We start from the raw sequence: 20386 nt of genomic DNA, 5'->3' as shown, positions 1-20386 counted from the left end.
ATCTGGAAGAAACATGTTTTTTGAGGGTCTGAATGGGGAAAAGAGGGATTTTACATTGCACTCGAGTGACTCCTAACGGGCTCCGTCCTCCCATAATAAGGGATATTTTACGAGGGGCCCCGTGCCTGCAAACCACCGCCTGGCATCTTTTCAGCAATCTCCCGGGGTATTTCTACATGGCAGAAAAATAACCCACATCTCTGCTAAAGGTGAGTTTCTTAACTTGAAGGGGTGAGTTTGGTTCGTCCCCGCAGTGACGACAAAGTGGGCTGAACGGCCGCCAAGTTCCCAGCCCATCCCTGGGCTCTTGCGGGCCAGAGCTGAGCTAAAACCCCAAGTTATTGCATCCTCCCCGCTAATTGGTCTGTGTCGGCTGACGGCTGTCAGCCGGCCACGGTTCCAAACGAGCTGCTCGGCCTCATTGAAAGCAAACAAACAAACGAAAATATTCCCCATTCAGAAAATCAGTTAGGCCTGTGTTTTCTTTTTAATCCTGTTTCAGGTACTTTGAGAGATCTGGTTAACGCGTGCTCTGCTGCTTTTTCTTGAACGGTGATCCAAAGGCTTAGGAGCTACAGTGCGAGGAGCCAGACAGAGGTGGGTGGAGGGGATGGCGGTGTGGGAGCGATACAGGAGCAAGGCAGGAGCAATGGTTTTGGGGAGGGTCTGGTGGTGGTTTTACTCGGGCTGCGTAGCGTTCTTCAGGCTTTGGCTTTTTATGCTCTTTTTGCTGGAGGAGGTTTTGGAGACGATTTTCACACCTGGGTTGGTACCTTTTGCACTTCCAGAGCTGAAATTCCCTCCGCTGGTGCTCAGACCACTGCCGCCACCTGCTCCGTAGCCAAGACTGCTTGCGATGCTGAGACCACTGCTGCCTCCAAATCCACCTCCGAGACCACCACCACCCCCGAGTCCAAGTCCTCCGCTTCCAAAGCTGTAGCCTCCACCACCACCGCCTCCTCCAAGAATGAAACTACCTCCGCCGCCTCCTCCAAGACCAAAACCGCTTCCGCCGCCTCCTCCAAGACCGAAACCGCTTCCGCCGCCTCCTCCAAGACTGAAACCGCTTCCACCGCCGCCTCCACTTAGGCTCAGTCCACCAAATCCTCCTCCTAACCCAGCTCCACCAGCCACGCCAGAGCTGGAGCTGATGACAGCTGAAAGAAAAAGCAACCAGAGGGTTGGCCATCTGCTTCACAGCCACCCAGTTCCAGAAAGCACCATCATCAGGACCTTCACCCACAGGACTTGCACTCAACTTCTGTATCCTATGCAAGCCACTAGTGCTGGTGGAGGGCTCTGAACATCTTACATTGGGCAAAACCTCCCTTTTCCCAAGGTTGCTCACGGCCTCTGCTCCCAGTAGGCCCAAAGCAAGACAAGCACTGTGGTACTTACAGTAGCTGATGGGGTTGAGTCCCTCTCCGCTCAGCCTGTTGGAGGGCAGATAAAGGGGAGGTTAGATCAAAAGGAAGAAGACAGGCAGGGGGGCCAACTACTGGCAGGGGCAAAGCGATAGTCACTATTATTCCTGCAGGGATTTTGCCCCCACCTGCTCTCCTCGCCCTCCAGCAGCTTCCTGTAGGTCGCGATCTCGATGTCCAGGGCCAGCTTGACGTTCATCAGCTCCTGGTACTCGCGCAGCTGCCGGGCCATGTCACCTTTGGCTTTCTGCAGAGCATCTTCCAGGTCAATCATCTTTGCCTTGGCATCTTTGAGGGCTAGCTCTCCACGCTCCTCGGCGTCTCCAATGGCCGTCTGCAGGGTGGCACACTGCGGGAGGAGGGATTGGGACTCCTAAACGCCGCTTTTGTTTTTGGGTAAGAGCCACCCAAGGAAGAAAACCATTCTGGTTGGGGTGTTCATGAAAAAAGTTACAACTGAGGTCATGACAACATAGCTAACATTGCTGGAGTTGAAATGCCAGCCTGGCAAGAATGATTTAATACGTGTTACAGCGTTTTCAGGAGGGAATTCAGTACATTTAATGAGGTACCTCATACTCTGTGGCTGCTGAAGTCCCAGATCAGCAAAGCAGTGGCAGACAGCAAAGTTGCAGTGCTAAGGGACCACAGAACAGGGCTCCACAGGCTCCTCTTGCCATTCCTACCTGATTCCTCGTGTTCTCTATCTCTGACCGGATCCTCTGGATCAGCCGGTTGAGTTCAGAGATTTCCCCCTTCGTGTTGCGCAGGTCGTCCCCGTGCTTCCCAGCTGTGGCCTGCAGCTCCTCGAACTGGGGTTCAGAAGGAAGAGTAAACCATCCGAGATGTCCAGGTGGACGAGACGTGGCTCAAACAGCCTTACATAGGGACGGCAGTAATTTTCCCCAGAAATGCATCTCTGGGTCTGTTCACCTTGGTTTGGTACCAAGCCTCCGCCTCGGCCCGGCTCCTGTTCGCAATGTCTTCGTATTGAGCTTTCACCTCAGCTATGATGCTGCTGAGGTCCAGGTCCCGGTTGTTGTCCATGGACAGAATGACAGCGGTGTCAGACACCTGTGCGCTGAGCTGAGCCAGCTCCTGCGAGGAAGCACAGAGGATCCTGACCAGCTGCACTTACCTTTTCAAATGCCATGAACGGTGGTGGTCACCATCCAGGGGGTGACAACAAGATGGAAATCAGGGAAGAAATCAGGGGAGGAGGGTGTCTGTACCGCATCGTAGAGGGCTCGGAGGAAACTGAGTTCATCAGTCAGGGCATCCACCTTGGCCTCCAGCTCCACCTTGTTCATGTAAGCGGCATCCACATCCTGGAAAAGAGCAACCATGGGGACATCTGCAGCCCCCGGTACCTCTTCTTTAGCTCGGCCAAGAGCTGGCCAAGCCTGGAGATGTGGCTGCTGCAGTGGTGCTGCCTGACAGGAGGAGCTGCTTAGCACGTTCCCCTGGAAGAGCACCAAGAGGACACCTCTTGGCCAAAAGAGGTGCTGTGTGTAACGTCGTTAGTAGATAAGGAGGGGGGTACAGGCCACGTGGCCTTGGTACCTGGGCTCCCTGGCACTAATGACCATCTTTGTTTCTACACGGTCTGTTTTGCGCAGCACGTGTGTATGTTGTGGGACAAGAATTTACTTCCATCCTCCAAACCCCTCTGTTCCTTTCCCCCAAAACCACAACCTAAATGGCAGCTTTTAGAGGATGGGATGAGGATGCAGGTCCATGACATCTCCCATCCGTTAGGACGTTCCCAGCCTGCGCAATGGTTAGGGTTAGCTCCGCATCTGTAGTACCTCCTGTCTCACCCACCTTCTTCAGCACCACAAATTCATTCTCCGCTGCTGTGCGTCGGTTGATTTCCTCCTCGTACCTGTGAGGATAAAGGGGAAGACGTGCTGGATCATACCTCGGTAAGTACAGGTAGGAGTGCGAGGTTATCTGGGCTGGGTATGGCGTTTCCAAATCAACCTCCTGGAGACTGCCCAGCTCAAATTTGTGCAAATCCAGTTTCTCAAGAGGTTGAAATGACATTTTGACATAATGCAGATGGAACAAGGAAGGTAAAGCTGGTTTAGATGATTTTCTTTTGCAAGCGTCGTCACAAGTTGTTGCGTCCTGGCTGAATCTGCATTTTCCGATTGGAAAAATGTTGATGGATCGCCTTTCTGCTGCTGTTGAGGAAGACGGGTTCTGCAGGGAGAGATGCCTCCCAGGAGTGGGATATTAGAGGGGGATTAGTTACGTACTGTGTTACGGGCTAGAGCACAAACTGGAGATACTTTTTTTCCCTTTCCTGTAGAAAGTTTGGTGGCTGTGTCAGGCTAGATGTTTGACTTGCAGAAAGCTAAGTTTAGGTGAGATTCATCCTACTGCCTAATGCTAAGCTGAACCACTTGCATCCCATTTCACCCCAGGGTGCCTGGATGTGCCACTAACAGGCACTCACTTGTTCTTGAAATCCTCAACGAGGTCTTGCATGTTCTTCAGCTCCCCGTCCATGCGTCCTCTCTCGTTGAGCAGGTTGGCCAGCTGCCGTTTCAGGTTGTTGATGTAAGCCTCAAAGAGTGGGTCCAGGTTGCTTTTGCCCGAGTTGTTTTTTTGACCCTGGTCCTGTAGGAGGGTCCATTTGGTCTCAAGCACCTTGTTCTGCTGCTCCAGGAAGCGAACCTGCGCATTGGGGAGCAGAAGAGGCTTAGCAGAAGATACCTGTGAGCGTGCTGGTGGCCAGGCGTCAGTAACTGGGACTGATGCGTAGCACAAACCAAGGAAATCCCAAACCAAGAGCATTAAATCTAGCTGTGAATATCCTCCAGATTATCTAGGGCCACGTTAGCCCATCCAGTAGCTAGGCAGTTCTGCCCTTAGTGGACGGTTCTCATCAGAGACAATTTAATTTAGCAAGCCAATGAGCAATCATTAGAAAATGTGAGTTCAGCTCTTTCATTACTTGCTTTCTTTAACATCCTTTGGTTTTTCTTTCTTTGTAAGAGATATTTATCTTCCTTCATTAAAGCTAAGATCTGAGTACTACAGGTTAAAAGACGAGTACTTAATTGCCTTTCCTTTTGCTCATATATACTACGTATTTACCCAAGTAGAAGCCAGGGAAGGACTTAAGTTGAGTCAATATACAAAGGACTTTAGCTTGCAGGCGAGAAAGCAATAAGGACTAATGCGTCTGCTGTGATTCCCCACAGAGAGCTGGGTTAAGCAGTGAGGTCTGGACCTGAAACTAGCCTACTCCATTTGAGCTACTATTTCTTATTTTTCAGGCACAAAACCTGGCTCTAATCCTCTTACTACTAGTTTCCAGTCTAGTTTTCTGCCTTGTAACTGTTTAGAAGAATTTTCTTTTTTTGAGTATTTTAACGAAGACATGCAGATAGGAAATATGCAATAGACTATAGATCTATGAAGTCATATTTTTGTAGCTGCAAGATGATCTTGCCTCCCTCTCTGTCACGATTCCACAGCACGTGGCGAGGTCTCACCTTGTCAATGAAAGAAGCGAACTTGTTGTTGAGGGTCTTGATCTGCTCCTTCTCATCTTTTCGCACCTGATGGATGTTTGGATCTATCTCCAGGTTCAGTGGTGCCAGGAGGCTCTGGTTGACAGTCACTTCTTGGATAGTACCAACTCCGGGTGGGCCACCAACAAATCCTGCTGGGCTCCTGACACTACCCAGCCCTCCACTGAATCCTCCCAGCCCCCCTGTTCCGCCAAAGCCAAAGCCTCCACCACCTCCCTGTCCACCACCAAAGCCAAGCCCACCAGCACCTCCACCAAAGCCATACCCACCACCTCCACCACCGAGACCAAGTCCAAGACCGCCACCAGCTCCGCCACCACCAAGTCCACAGCCACCGCCACCACCGCCACCTCCCAGGCCAGAGCCACCCCCAGCTCCACTCCCAAAAGCAGCTCGGAAGCTGCTTCCAACACCGATGGATATCCTCTTGCTACCACCAAGGTTGTAGAGGCTCCTGCTGCCAAAACCGCCGCCAAAACCACCACCACCTCCTCCTGTGAGCCTTCCAAAGCCACCTCCACCTCCTCCAGATCGTGCCACAGACATCGAGCTAAAGCCAGCCCTGTTGCTGCTTGGAAGAACAGCCGAGGCAGTGCTGTAAGACCTGCCTCCGCCTCCCGCTCTCATGCTGTAAGTTTGACGGTTCATTGCAGCAGGAGAAAACGGCCAGGCACTGGCGAGAAGCGGCAAACGGGGAGTGCAGCTCTCTGGAAGGGGGTGCAGGATGCCCTTTTTATCCCTCTGGGGATCTGGGCTTGGTTGCATGGAAGTCCAGCGATCAATTTAGTGCCTTCATGGTTTTGACGTGCCAGGCAGCCAGCTGTCTTATTGAAACGTGTTAAACACTGATTGCTCTCAAACACACCCGCTGGTGCGAATCTGCTCAGTTGGAAGAGTTATCTAACTCCCTGATTTTTGGCAGGGAGAGCTGCAAAGCCTCCGTACGCCTGCAGAGATATATTATTTTATTTCCTAGCTGCGAAGCAAAAGAAAAGAAGTTTAAAAGGGCGAAAAAGGAGAAATAGCTACCTGATACCCCTGTGCTACTTATAAGGTGCAGTAGGTCAGTGTAGAACTTCGTGGAGAGCCCTCTGAATTAACTTGAGCGAAAGGCAGTGAGAATAAAATGGCTAAATCTGAACAAAAACGCTTCATGGGGCTTCTTCATCTGGAGGCGGAGTGTGGGTGGGATGCTCATGAGGCCTGACATCCCTTTCAGGGGTCTAATTTATCCAGTCTGCCCGTTCACAGCAGAGACCGTCTTTTTGAGCTGACTAGCTCAAAGAGGCCCTGATCCGTGATTTTCCTGTGAGACGCTATATTTGAATGTCGCCTCAAACTTTGGCCATTTAGTATTGGGTATTTAGTCTGGGGCAGGTTTCCTCGGCTTCCTTTCTATTGGCATCTCCAGAAGACAACCCCATCCCACCCAGAGGCGGGATGTCGTTGCGATGTCTCCAGCCAACTGGCAATGGGATCACTGCATTTTCATCTCGATCTAAAAAACATTTCAATGAAAGAGGCAGATTTTTCTGAAAAACGCTTTGCCCGGCTTTGTGGAACGGTAGTATTTGCGTGTTAACATTAAGATGTAATCAGTCTCGAGTTACTCGCTCTGATTTCTTGTAAAGACCTTTGAGTCTTTCTGTTCAAAATGTTGCCGAAAGCAAAGATTTAACCAGCATGAGAAATGCTCCCACAATTTCTCCTTATTTTAATTCCTGGAGTCCTTGGGGAAAAGAGCAGAGTCGATAGGGTGTGGTGACATTTTCTGGCATCTCGGGCTTTGTGGAACGGCAACGTTTCGGGTATTTTATCCTTTGTGTTGAGGAGCTCAGTTCGTTTTCAGTATGTTGCTGTCCCGGTGGCACTGCCCGTGCTGTGCGCGTGACTGGAGCTTAAATGTGTTTGCAGGACAGGACTCTACATGCCCTGCAAAATACATTGATGTGCCTCAGTGCTGAAAAACCATTAGGGACGAGCTAAAATTCCACTGGCATCGCTGGAAGAAAAATTAAGCAGGTGTTTTGTGTTCTACCGAACACAGACGACCAAATATCTGATTACCCTTGGGGAAATGCTGCCAGGCAGAGCTCAGACCGGGAGAGTTGGGTCACTCAAGCAGAATTTCCCATTGCAGTGCGAAATTCCCGGTTGGTGCGGGTCGGCTCGCTTCTCTTTGGAAAAATGTTGGTCTGAATCTGCCTGGGACGTCACTTGAAATTCATGAACGTCTATTGCCTTGATTATTTGCATGAAATTCAAAGCCTGGGTGCGATGGGAAAATGAGATTGTCTTCATGCTTTCTTGACCCCAGAAAAGGCAGATTGTCCTGAAGCTGACAAACGGGTTCGGATCAGATATTAGAGCTGAATGAATGTAATGGGCTTAAAGGTGGGGCTGCCAACAAGACAGAGGGAATTGTCATTTTGGCTCCCACACTCTTCTTCCTTCAGCCCACTGTCCACAAGGTATGTGAGCGATGCAAAGGCTGGGTGAAAGATGCACGGTTTCTTCACCGGGCTGGTCTGATGTGTGGAGGAGCTGAGGTCTGTGGGCTCTGCACCCAGCGGCAGATGTGGTATTTTGCATCTGTCAGTTTGGATCAACCCTACTAGACTCTGTCCGTCTACCAAGGGGCATGTCCAAAGTGACACCAAGCAGGGTTTGGCCTGCAGACTGCCCCCAAAAACGTACTCCTGGCCTTTTTTCTCTCCGAAATAGTCTGATCTGCACGAACGTCTTCAAGCAGGCAGCAGAAAACATGGGTTTTGCAATACTCGGGGGTTGAGAAGGGCAGGGATGATTAAAGGTATTCTTCCAGAAATGCAAGAGCTGCTGGGCTGCTTTGGTACCCTGGGGAGCCGGCTGGGTTTTGGTGCGCAGGTATTGTTTTGCAGGGAGGTGATCAACATAAATTATGAGCTGTTGGGGCACTGGAAGCTTCTTGTTTGGGTGTTTCTGCTGGATATTTACATACAAATGAGATGAAGTCCGAGTCCTATGCATTGAGACAGAAAAGATGAAGATAACCATTTCAAAAAACATCCTCTTGGGGTGGGTGGGTTTTGCCTTCTCAGCAAGGGCTGATCCATTTGGCTTTCACCACCACCCCCAAGCCCAGGTAGTGCGTCTAAGGCACATCATTTATTAACAAATATTTAGTGATCTGCACTAAACCATCTTGCTTTCCATCAGGAAAGCGCTGCAGATGTGGGGAACCTGAGCCCACCGTGCTCTCTGCTGGGAGAGGAGCAGAGGCAGATGCTCGACCAGTGGGAACCAGTGGTGGGTTCATCACCATAGGATCATAGAATGGTTTGGGTTGGAAGGGACCTTAAAGACCATCTTGTTCCACCCCCCTGCCCTGGGCAGGGACACCTCCCACCAGCCCAGGTTGCTCCAAGCCCCGTCCAACCTGGCCTTGAACCCCTCCAGGGACGGGGCAGCCACAGCTGCTCTGGGCAACCTGGGCCAGGGGCTCACCCCCCTCAGTGAAGAATTTCTTCCTGAGATCTCACCTAAATCTCTCCTCTTCCTGTTTGAAGCCGTTACCCCTCATCCTATCGCTGCATGCCCTTGTAAAAAGCCCCTCTCTGGCTTTCTAGGTGGCCTCTTCAGATACTGGAAGGGGCTCTGTGGTCTCCCCATCATGCCGGCGTGGCCCGACCGAGCCCAGCAGGGTGGTTGAGCTCATCCTGCAGCCGTGGAGAGGTTGGGGCAGACAAGCTGTGAGTCAGCAGCGAAGTCTAGGAAGCCGAGTGGGACGTTGGGGAATAAATTATAACACGCGGTCCTCGGTGTGGCTTTCACGGGGTGGATAGACCTGCCCACACCCCGGGCTGCTTCCAGCCTGGGTGAGGAGAGACGGGTTTCTCCGAAGGGCAGTTCAAAGCCAAGTTGTCTTGGGGGCTTTCGGCTGCACCCAGGGGAGCCGTGGGAGAAGACGGGGATGGGCAGCTGGTTTTCCCAGCATCCAGCTGCCCCATCGCAGCCAGCCCTTCCCAGCCGTGCCAGAGAGACCTTGCGGTGCGTCACCGTCCCTTGGAAAGTGGGGACCCTCATGGAGGAAAGGGAGGGGGCGACCCGGTCTCACCTGAATCCCAGTCCCCTAAACTGGTGGGAGAGGGTTTTGTTGGGGGGCGGATCCCCGGGCACATCCGCTGCTCTTCATGGTCTCCCCGTGTTTTGAGGCAAGTGGGACTTTCGAGGCAGAAAAGCCCTGATTTTGGGGAACTACACTTTTCTCTTGCCACCTTTTAAAATTACCCGACTCTTGCGGAAGGGTTTCAAGGGTGGGGTGTGGGATTTTTTTTTTTCTTTACCTGAGCTGGTTCTCACTGATTTCTTTAAACAAATCTTTTTTTGTTCTGCCTCCAGAGATCCCAGACAGTGTGAGAGATCCCGAGTGAGTTACGCGTCCCACGAGGGGCTAAATATCCTGCTTTGCACCGCGTTTCCAGACTTCCTTGTGGCCACACTAATCTCTGGATGGAATAAAGGTATGCAAAAGCACAGCAGGGAGACAAAGTCTCAAAAAAACTTTGATAAAACTCTACTTCTTGCAAACTCCCCACCCCACCCATTCGGAGCTTCATGTTTGAGAAAATATCTCTGCTTTTGTAATGTCAGGGAGGGAAATGAAACCCGTGAAGCAAAGCATGAATTATGCATGTAGTTTATTGAAGGTACAGCTGAAAGTTTGGAGTAAGCGAAGGATAATCAACTCTGTTCACTTACACATTAAAAGCATTAAATCCGTCTATCTAGTACACACACAGGAAAAACAACGCATGCATTTAACTACAGAAATATAAGGTGCTCGTTGGTGTGTAATTAAAATCTGCTCTACCAAACCTGGTGTAGCAACTTGGACCAATTTACATAAGCATTACCAACCCTCTCGTAAACAGGAAAAATTGGATTTTCTGGTGTCATTAAAGAAGTTAAATAATAGCTGCAGCCACAATTAAAACGTGGCTTCTCTCTCTGAAGTTGGGATGACCAAATTTTTCATCCTTTTGCAAGAGCTGCGTTAGGGAAAGAAAATCCCTGCTGAAAAGGGGTCAAGGAGAGAAGATTGATTTAAGAGCTGAGATGACGTGTGAAGGCAGGTACGGACTCTATGAAATGAAACTGTCGCTTGGCTGAGACCGTGGGGTCCAAGAAGGGACCCCAAAAAGGACGTGCAAGAGAAGGTGGGTTTTGATCATGCAAAGGGTTTTGGGCAGAGCGACTTGCCTAATCGTGTGGGCACGGGCAGTGCATGGTTGTGTGATCCCTATAGCTGTTGGAAGGAAGGGGAATACTGTTTTATTGCAGAAATGCTGATTATTTTAAAATACGATGTGTCGTTGCCCTCCGGTCTCTACCGGGTTGTTCTGACCACCCGCACAGCTGTGCTGTACCGGCTCCCCGCGCTGCAGACCCCAGCCCCGGGGATGATGACGGCTCCTGGGCTGCACTGCTCCATGCCGGCGCACACCACGTTGCCCAGGTTGGCCACCCCAGGGGCGCACTGGACCCCCTCAGCCCCGGGGATGACTTCTCGCCCCATGCAGCTGACGGCGCTCCTGGCCCCAAATCCGCCCCCCACCCTGGGGAGACAATCCATGCTCCGGGTGCTAAAGCCAGTGCCGCTGACGCCGAAGGAAGAGACCACCCCTAACCCCCCACCGGCCCCTCCGGTCTTGACGGTGCATTTGCCTCCCATTCCAGACAGGGATCGGCACTCCCCGACGGTGCCACCACCGCTGACCACGGCTGTGGGAGAAAAACAGGCTCAGTCACTCCCGGAGCAGCTAAAGCCCATCTTATAAGGAAACTTATAAGCTTAAAAGACCTTTAAGGAAATTAAGGGGATGCTTCATTAGCTTACCTACGCTCACAGGGTTGCCGGTGCATATCCTGTTAAGAAAAGAAATGTCTCAGGAATGTATTTAGGGAAATATTCCTTCAAATACACAAGCGAATAGAGGTGCTGCCAGCCATCGCCTCCCGAGAAACACTGCAGGCATTTCAGCTTTTCTGTGCACCCAGGCGTCGGGTGCTGGTCCCAGTTGCCCACTGAAGCGCTGCAGGGTTGGACCCCCAAATCCCACAGGCATCTTAATATCCCGTCCTCTCCTTGTACCCCAGGCAGGAGAGCTGACTGTAGCACGCGCAGTGCGGTGTGATCCCGCTGCCCTGCGAGGATGAGGAGGAAACGGGGGCAATGCTCCCCTCTGCACCCACGGGGAGAAAAGGGGCGATGCTCCCCTCTGCACCCACGGGGAGCTGCCTCCACCCAGCATCTCCCCCTGCCTCTCTCTCCCCCTGTTGGGTTTTGCCAGCTATCGTGACAAGGGATGCTCCTACCTGCTCTCTTCTCCTTCCAGCAGTGTCCTGTAAGTGGCAATCTCAATGTCCAGGGCCAGCTTGACGTTCAGCAGCTCCTGGTAGTCCCTCAGCAAGCATGCCATCTTGTCCTTGGCTTGCTGCAGTGCAGTCTGCAGGTCGATCAGCTTCTGGCGGGCATCTTTGAGGGCACAGTCGCCCCGCTGCTCAGCGTCGCAGATGGCCGTCTGCAGGGCTGCGATCTGTGGACAGGAACGGGCGAACAGGTGGCCAGTGGTGATGTTAAGAGGTATCTCCACAGGGTTGCTCACGTACCCCCTTGTTTTTCAGCTAGGAACTGCCAGAGAGCCTGGGTTTAGGCCGGACACGTGCGATGGCCAAGCTCTCTGGGGTGAAGGGGAGGGGACCTGTTGGCTGCGCCCCAGTAGAATGATACAGCAAACGCTTTCTGTTGTAGCCAAACCAACTGGCTCCTGCTTATTTGCCAAGTGAGAAATAAATCTGATTCTTTGTGTATTGACAGCAGAGGAGAAGCCACAAACACAGGCTTAAGCTGGGGTTGGGGCATTCTTTGCATCTCAACAGGGTGAGAGCTGGTGAGGACGAAGCCCTTCGCGTGCCCCGCTGCCCATGCAGCCTTCAGCCCTTCATCCTACCTGTTTCTTTACGTTATCCGACTCGCACTGCAGCTTCTGGATCATCCGGTTGAGCTCGGCTATCTCGCTCTGGTTGTTTCTCAGGTCATCGCAGAACTTGCCCCTGCTGCTGTGGAGCTCCTCCAACTATTGCATGAGAAGAGGGTGACGTTAATGTGCCCGAATCGCCCCTTCCAGGGAAGGTGGCGACTCTCCAGAGCCGCACCAATGTCGGTGCTCCCGGGGAAGCACCCAGACGTGACCTCAGCCCAGACAGGGTGACAGTCCCAGGTAGGTCCCGAGCATTTGTCCTTTGGGCAGGGGATGGTGTTCCTGATGGCTGTGCACAGAGGAGACCTCTCTGAAGGAACTCTGTGCACTGGTTTTACAGAAAAGTCTTAAAACACAGTTTTAAGGGTTGTTGGCGGTTTTTTTGGCATGACTTTCTTTAGCAAACTACAGTGTATGTGCGCTGTGGGGTGGGTTTAAGTTGCGTCATGGAGGACAGAAATGGTCCTCAGAGTTTTGTTGGCCAAGGGGTTTCATTGCCATCTGTGCTGGTGGTGTGAATACTCACCCTGGTTTGGTAAAAGGCCTCCACTTCCGCCTTGCTCTTCTGGGCAATCTCCTCGTAGCAGCACTCAACGCTTTTGATGATGCCCTCCATGTCCAGGTCCCGGCTGTTGTCCATTTGCACGATGACAGAGGTGTCACACAGCTGGCAGTCCAGCTGAGCTCTCTCCTGCAAGGCCCACCACGTGTCAGTCCCTTTCCCTCAACCAGCCCAAGCCAGGCACGGAGGAACCCCTGGCAAAGGGGGGGTCTGGTGAGAAGGTGCAGGGTTGGGGGAGGTTCTCCCAGTAACGCCCAACTAGAGCGTGGGGTTCTCCAGCTAGAGTTCCCAGCAAGAGCTGGCTGCTGGGACCTGTTTTGGTGGCACAATATGGGATTGCTGCATAAAATTCCCTAAGGAAGGGTGGGGAATCCCAGCGGAGCAACTGGCTTTGATGCAACTCGGCGTTCCTGGCTGCGTCAGCGCTTTTGGGGGCTGTGGTGCCCCCGGGGGCGAGTGCTTTGGGCCCCATTGCCCACAGGCTGCTGGGAGGCGTTTGGGCAGGAAGGGTGTGTGTTTCGTGGAGAACTTGCTACATTTTAGACGAAAGTATTACTTTCGCCAAAATATTTAGACTAATGTAGCTTAAAAAGTGAAGTACTAAAAATATTTGGGTTCTGAAGACTGAGATGTTTCAGCAGTTCCCAGAGGTGGTTTGGCTGAGAATTTGAGGGGCTTTTTCATGCAAAAGGTCCCTCGCTTTTGCAGCCATCAGTATGGGAGACAGCCAAGAGCGCCCTTTGCCTTCCCAAAGTGTGCGTAACTGTGTTGTTATGGAAGAGATGCAGATTTTTGGGATGCAATTTCAGGATTTTCAGAAAAGACACCCTTCCCTGCATTTAGTTTTGGTGTAAGAGCTCAGGGGGCAGCAGATGATGCGTCGTCCCCGGGGCAGCAGGCGGGGGGCCGGGGGCTCTTACCTCGGCGTAGATGCACTTCAGGAACTCCAGCTGCTGCCGCAGGAGGCCCACCCTCACCTCCAGCTCCTCCTTGGTCAGGTAGAGACAGTCCACGTCCTGGAGAGACATCAGGTGAAAAGAGGTGGAGAAAGGAGGACTGTGGCAAAGCCCATGTTTTCTGTTAGATTTGGAGGAAGCCACACCGTTTCCAGCCCTTAAGATTATCTGGGCTTGCGTTGTGTGTGCTTACAACCTAATGGGGGTTCCCCAAATTCATTGCATTACGTCTATTTTTGGGCTGCCCAATGAGGGCTCAGGCAGCGTCGTGGTGCCAGGACCCCCCCATTTCTCTCCCTGGCCCCATACCTGGGTTTTGCCTGTGCAAAACCCCCCACTCTCAGCTGGTCTTGTCGGTGTTGTCCCTAGTGCGACTCACCTTCTTGAGGACCACAAACTCGTTCTCTGCAGCCGTGCGCTTGTTGATCTCATCTTCATATCTGCAGGAGGAAAGGAGAGGGGTGGGATGCGGAGTCCCGGGGGGTCCCGTCCCCACCACCCGAGCAGCCGGTGCAGAACATGGGGAGGGTGAGTAAAACCAGAGCCTCCCCCTGTTCACTGTGTCCCTCCTTTGTGATTTTTGCTTTGGTGCTTTTTCTCTCCTCCCCACCGGGTTTTGTTCAGCAGTTTTAAATAGTCCACACCAGCAGTATCGGTGGCTGGAGTGAGACGGCAGTAAATCAGGCCAAACCACTAGAAATGCAAAACTGTGTAGCTCAGCCGAGGGCTTGGATTGCTGCTTCTAGCCCTGCTGCTCTGTGTGATGTTTTTCTGAAGCATCCAGGACTTTGCTCTGAGTGTTTGTGGGGAGACTGTGGCCAAAATGCCCCAAGGGAGGTCAGGAGTTGAGCAACCTTTGAAACTCCCAGGTGCGAAGGGAATGAAAGCCGGTGTGTAATGGCCAAGTAATTGGGGCTCGGGAGAACTTTCCCAAGATGAGTCTGACCTCCCGGTGGTGGCTCCGCAAGAAAGAGCGGCTGAGACGCTTGACCTTAACATCTCTGGAGAAAGGACTGCTCTTTGCCCCTGTGCTTTATACCACCAGCCACCAAGCGTCCTGGTTTGTGGCTTAGCAGAGCTCACGGGGAGCTATTAAGGAATATCTGCAGCTTAGATTAAAAACCCAATTCCCTCTGGGAAGAGAGAATGAACCCCAAGGGAGACGCTGTGGATAAAGCGTGGGGTGAAGAAAAATAGGCTGAGGGTTTTGTGGGAACGGATGACACTGGGGACAGGAGATTTGAGGGGAGCCGCAGGCACAGATGATGTGGGAGATTTGATAGGGTGAACCGGGGCGGTGTGCGGGAGCGTTAGGGAGAGGAAAAGTGGTTCCCTGTCCCTCTCCCTAAGGAAACACTGTGGTTGAAGAGCTCTCCCAGTCCGTCGCCAGCGTCTGAGGTGCAGCCGTGGGACCCCAGTACGGGAAACCAGCCCAGGACCGGTGTGCCCTGCCCTGCTCCACTCCCTGTGCCCCAGGTCTTGGGCCCATCCAGTGCGATTGCGTTGGCTTTGTGCTCAGAAAAGCCACGCTGGGCCAGCAAACACCCCGGTCTGCACCTTCTCCCCGCGTACGACTTACTTGCACTTGTATTCTTGAACCAGGTCCCTGAGGCACCGCTCCTCGTTCTCCAGCCTCTCCCGCTCCCCCAGCACACACTCCAGCTGCTTCCTCAGGTTGCAGATGAAGTTCTCGAAAACGGGCTCCAGGTTTCTCCGGGAAGCTGGCAGGACATACTGCTGCAGCAGCTCCCACTTGGTGGTCAGCACCTTGTTCTGCTGCTCCAGCAGCCGGACCTGGGGAAGGAAGAGATGCAAGAGTCATGCGACCCCCCCCGTCTTGTCCCACGCTTTGGGTTCCTCCACTTCCAAAAGGGAAAAATAAAAACAAAATCAGAAATGTGAGCGGTTAAGTGCTGATTTCTCAGTGAGAACAGCATCTTGTGTGAGCTAAAGCCGGTCCCAGCCAGGACTCGTCTCACAGGCTGAACATGGCTGCGTTTGCTCTGTGTCGAGGCCAATCATGGGTTTGACCAAAGCACAGCTCAACCCAGCACCACCTCTTCCCCCGCGACAGCTGCCTGGTGGAGGATCCACTGCCTCCCCTGATGGGCTGATTACGATAATGAGTCTTTCGTGGCACTCAAAGCTCCATCCAGGATCTCATTTGAATGCATCTAATTAAGTTATCATGCCTTTCGCTTCTAGATTAAAGAGCTCTCTAGTACTTGAGAACCTTTATGGATCATGAATAAGTCATTTTTCAAATGGGAGGAAGCCGAGCAGCTTCTTTTGCGTGGGTTTGGTTTTTCCAGCTGCAGAACAACTCACAAGGAAAATCAAGATCAGAGAGAGCAAAAGTTTCTCTGCCGTTTGAAAAATCATTTCCTATAACACATCTCTAAACAGTAATGAAAACCCTTAGGCTTAGCTAAGAAAACAAGGATAAATTACAGCTGTTTAGGAAATCACCAAATCATTTCATTCATGAAGTGGAGGAACAGAGACGTTCATAGGATCATAGAATGGTTTGGGTTGGAAGGGACCCTAAATATTATCTTGTTCCAACCCCCCTGCCCTGGGCAGGGACATCTCCCACCAGGTTAAAATTGTACATCTCATTTTAGCTAGAATGTCCTTCTACATCTCCTTGACGAAGCGCTCAAACTGTTCTAAAGATGCAGACGTCCCTTGGGGTTTATAGAGGTGTGATAGCAACGTCAGACTATACATTTGTAATAAAACTTCCTATTTTGCCTTTTTACATTTCTGTGTCTCCATCCCTTCTCTCCCAGGTTTTGGTGTCCTGTATCCCTGGAGCCGCTCCTGATTCGGCTATTTAGCAGATTGGTGACCATCGAAAGGTAAAATGCGATTGCCTTGGTGCAAGGCTTAAATCCAAAGAGTCTCCAGGTCAGGACTACTGTTGTCAATCAGAAACATTTACAATGTCGGGGCACCAGGAGAAGCAGCTACCGGCGTTGTCTCTCTAGAGACACTCCATCCACCAGAGCCATGGGGCGGGCGGCCCGTGTGGAGGGAAACGGGGTCTCACCTTGTCGATGAAGCAGGCAAACTGGTTGTTGAGGTTCTTGATCTGCTCCTTCTCGTGGGTCCGCACTTGGCACTCCTCGGGGTCGACCCCCACACAGAGGGGCTTGAGGAGCTCCGGGTGGATGCTGACGCCCCGAATCCCTTCAGATCTCCCTCCACCGAGGCCGATGCCGATGCTGCCGCCGTAGCCTCCGATGGCCACGCCGTCCCCAAGACCTCTGTAGCTGCCCAGGCCCCCGTAGCTTCCGCAGTTACCAAACCCCACGACTGTGCCCATGCCAAAGCGGCCTCCGCCGTAAGCCACCCCGCAGCGTCCGACGCCGGCGCCACCGTAGACCCCGCCGCGGCAGCTCCCGCCGAAGGAAATCCTTTGCCCTCTCCCCAGGTCGCAGACGCTCCGGCTGCTGAAGCCACCAATGCCACATCTCCGTCCCACCGGCTGGCAGACGGAGGCTGAGCTGCTGTTGCCCCTGCCCAGCCCGCAGACGGCGGACGCTGAGGAAAAGCCCCGTCTTCCCAGGATGGAGCTGGAGGTGTAGCACTGTCGACTCATGGTGGCTGGGGGAGAAGCGGGACCGGCAAAGCAGACGAGCAAGAGAGGAGCAGGGAGTGGAAGAAGGAGATCTCCTTTAGCTTCTCTGAGGCAGAGCCCTTCTCCTTATATACATTCCAGGAGGTGCCTGAGATGCAAAAATTTAATTTATCCACTGGGTTTGGTCTGCCTGGCAGCAAGGAATGGCTTCCAACATTTTAAACCCACAGCAAACACTTCTATCTCATACGAAATAATGTGGAAATTAAAATAAACTGCTTTGCTTGCAAGCTTCAGTTTCAGGACTTATATTTTACTTAATTAATCTGCTTCCTTATTGTGTAATTATAGTTCAGCCAAATAATTCAAGGGGTTTTTATTCATGGCTTGTTTACGGTTGGGTTTCACCACAGCGTTTAATTATGTTTCAGGACCTCCTGCAGAATGTCGTGGCGATGCCGCCTCTTCCAGGGTCTCTCGCCAGCCCCGGGGCTGGCTCTTGAGCAATGACCGGTGCCGATAGGGGAGGAGGAAGGAAGGTGTAGCCATGGAAGTGCGGCGCTGGCGTTGTTGGGAGCGTTCTCGTTTCTTCCTCTCATGGGTATGGCTCCGGCTCTCGGGGGCGATTCAGTTGCCGCCGTGTTTGCCGGCTCGCGTGCGGAGAAGGGGCAGGATGGGGTTGGTGGGTTCCTTGTGGATGGAGCATCAACGGGGCGCGATGGCGCTGAGGACAGATTCGGTCCTGGGGTTCGCACATGTGGAGTCGAGGCGCTGGTCCAGCGGTGCCCCTTAGAACATACGGGATCGAAGAGAAGGCATTTGTGGGAAACTTCACCGCAGATGGCGATTTATTGGCGAATTCTGTGCCTGGGGAAGGTGATAATCGTGTTTAGTATCTGGGTGTGATGTGACTGGCGCACACGGAGGGTTCACGCAAACGATAGCTGGAGATGCAACAAAGACGGGAAGCGCAGTGTTACAAACAGGTTGAGAAATGTTAGCCGGAGTGAACTTTTTTCCTCCTATTCCTGTGACACACCTGTTTGACACTAAATTATTCTAGTAATATCTGTTAATGAGAAGGTACCACACCATCTTAATTAAAATTCTTTAAAAGATTTTTGAATTTGCTTGGAAACAAATAAAGTTCCTTTTTTGCCTTAACAAAGGGGTCTAATCACAGAATCACAAGTGATTGCGTAGCTTGCCCTAAGAAGTCTCTGCATCTTTGCTGGGGCAAAATTAACTGGTTCTGGGAGGATTCCCAGTTAATGCTGTTGTAAACTTGAAATAGGTTGTCTTGAATTAAAAATAATGCAAAGGAATTAGGATGATTTAGAATATTTGTGGAGTCTCTCCAGGTAAAAATCTTCCTTTTTCTCTACAGGTCTCCTAATGGGTTGAAATGGACCATGAAATGCTGCGTGCGATTGGAGTGGTGAAGTAGTTCCGTTGTGGCTGCGTTGGTCAGAGCACATTAGGATGCACGTCTTGCAATGAGATGTAATTTCATTTGTGAGATGGAGATAGTTGGAGAAAGCAGATGAGCTTTTGGGCGCTGCGCCCTTCACGTCACTCTGCCTGCGGTAATCCAAGCACTGGGACCTCCTGCCAGTAAGTGAAAGGGGGAAATATTTTGGAAATGTATTTTATTTTGTGCTGAAGTGTTGGTGCAAGCATTGAGGAGGACAGTTGGGTGTGTGTTCTGCAGCCAAGCCTGGAGCACTGCCTGGGAACAGGACATTGGTGGATGGGCTAAACCATCGCTTAGCCTTTAGGTAGGTCCGTACAACATCTTTCATGAGCTCTTTTAGGTGGGCATAACCATGGGCAAGGAGCAGCCACTTTCCGCCTGAGATCCAACAGGAGCAGAGAGAGAGACTCCAGCTCCTTTCCATGGCAAGAAAGACGCGACCCTTCATCCTCGAGGGTAGCGACTTGCTGGTTTTTCCAGCCGTGAGAAATCTGGATCTGGTTGGGATCAGGTCTCTGCTATCTTCCGTATCTCTGCTTGTCCGCCCACTGTAGAGTGTCTTGTGCCGCATGGGTGATGATGCACACACCATTGGAGAGTTGTAGACCCTCCAGGCCCCTGGTCTTGTTGGAACGCAGGGAAAACGCCACTGGCGGGACAACCATCCATGCTCCTCCACTGGCTGCGAGCCCTGAGATCCCTTCCTACATCCAACGTGCTGCCAGGCTGTTTCCCTGTGGAGCGAAAGCAACAAACCTGCGTTTCAACCTCTGGCTCCTCCTCGCAGCCCTAAGAAGTGGCTTCTTCCAGGTGCCCAGCCTTGCACATCAGAGGGAGATGGTTCAGGGCAGTGCTTGTGGTTTCCATCTGCTGAGCTTTCACAAAGCCGGTTCACAGTCACATGGTGGAAGCCCTGAGCGCTGGCTACAGCAACTTCAAAGGAGGAAGCACTCTGATGTGATTCGCTCTTCTGAAGAGAAGGATTGCGATTGCTTTTATTGAGCACGGGCTCAAGTCAGACGCGAATGCCACCTTTGTAGAGACCTTCTTCATGTCTCCATGCTGTATCCTGGCTGATTGCAGCTCAGATAGTGTTTGAAGGGCTGTAGAAAAGGACCTTCCTCTTTACAAGGAAGAGATGAAACCGCTGTTTTCAGGCTGATGGGATTCAGCAAAGCTTTAAAGCAGCAGTTTACACCCGGATTTACCGGGGAAACCCCTGAACTCCTTGGCTTTAAATATACCTTGAACTGTGGTGGCTTCCATGAGACTTACGCCTTTGAGATTTACATGTACCCAGATGCATTAGGATAAATTAATTCTGCTTAAACACCTTACTAAATTGGGACCTGTTGAGCCATCCGTGCAGATAGAAAACCTGGGGGGTTTCCAGCCTCCTGTTACAGTTCTGGCTGTAGCAACCCAGCCATCCAAGTCTGCTTTCTCCCAGTGAGAAAACCGCTTTTTAAGACCCTCTCCTGAGAAAACGGGGTCAGCAGGGCTTGGCCGCGCTGGTGCTCTCCTTCCCTCCCCGCAGGCTGGGCAGTTTTTGTGGCTTCTTGCAAAAGGGACCGTGAAGTCACCATTAAAATGGCTAATGAGGCCCCTGGGACATCTCCCTCTGGTTTCGCGGGTCCAGCCCTCCAAAGGTGGCTGTTCCCTGTCTCGTAACTGCAGCTTGATTCTGCTGCCACATCAAAGCAGATGGTGGATTTGTGGGGACCAGCGTAGAGGTGATGGTCTGGGCTCCTTCCACCACCACTGGGCACCTTGCTCCACAGTAGCTGTTCACCCTCAGCCTGGCTTGTCCCTGGCCATTT

The 20386-nt window shown here is 52.1% G+C and overlaps 2 protein-coding genes across 2 annotated transcripts; both read right to left on the bottom strand.

Annotated features, from left to right (window-relative positions):
- Positions 1–678: 678 nt before the first annotated feature.
- Positions 679–5629, bottom strand: LOC128901250 (keratin, type II cytoskeletal 5-like). The gene is made up of 9 exons (XM_054183109.1): positions 4931–5629; positions 3886–4106; positions 3249–3309; positions 2657–2752; positions 2358–2522; positions 2111–2236; positions 1553–1773; positions 1399–1433; positions 679–1157 (listed from the first exon to the last, which is right to left on the bottom strand). Exons 1-9 carry the CDS (start codon positions 5615–5617, stop codon positions 679–681), a joined length of 2091 nt encoding a protein of 696 aa, XP_054039084.1. The 5' UTR covers positions 5618–5629.
- A 4708-nt stretch (positions 5630–10337) lies between these two features.
- LOC128901245 (keratin, type II cytoskeletal 4-like) lies at positions 10338–17113 on the bottom strand. The gene is made up of 9 exons (XM_054183098.1): positions 16562–17113; positions 15089–15303; positions 13889–13949; positions 13474–13569; positions 12518–12682; positions 11962–12087; positions 11327–11547; positions 10848–10876; positions 10338–10732 (listed from the first exon to the last, which is right to left on the bottom strand). The coding sequence occupies exons 1-9, from the start codon at positions 17111–17113 to the stop codon at positions 10338–10340; spliced, it is 1860 nt and encodes a 619-aa protein (XP_054039073.1).
- Between the last annotated feature and the right edge of the window lie 3273 nt (positions 17114–20386).

This window comes from Rissa tridactyla, chromosome 24, assembly GCF_028500815.1.
Source record: "Rissa tridactyla isolate bRisTri1 chromosome 24, bRisTri1.patW.cur.20221130, whole genome shotgun sequence".
In the NCBI taxonomy this organism is placed as follows: Eukaryota; Metazoa; Chordata; class Aves; order Charadriiformes; family Laridae; genus Rissa; species Rissa tridactyla.
This window is presented reverse-complemented; position numbering and strand designations above follow the sequence as displayed.

Bases quoted from the DNA above. Each gene is read 5' to 3' on its own strand.
- LOC128901250 (XM_054183109.1), bottom strand. From the start codon at position 5,617: ATGAACCGTCAAACTTACAGCATGAGAGCGGGAGGCGGAGGCAGGTCT. The intron at 2,753-3,248 runs GTGGGTGAGACA...GCTCTTTTCCAG, and splicing joins AATTTGTGGTGCTGAAGAAG to GATGTGGATGCCGCTTACAT. The intron at 1,434-1,552 runs GTGGGGGCAAAA...GCCCTCCAACAG, and splicing joins CTGGAGGGCGAGGAGAGCAG to GCTGAGCGGAGAGGGACTCA.
- LOC128901245 (XM_054183098.1), bottom strand. From the start codon at position 17,113: ATGAGTCGACAGTGCTACACCTCCAGCTCCATCCTGGGAAGACGGGGC. The intron at 15,304-16,561 runs GTGAGACCCCGT...TTCCTTCCCCAG, and splicing joins TTGCCTGCTTCATCGACAAG to GTCCGGCTGCTGGAGCAGCA. The intron at 11,548-11,961 runs GTAGGATGAAGG...TCCTGTCCACAG, and splicing joins CGGATAACGTAAAGAAACAG to ATCGCAGCCCTGCAGACGGC.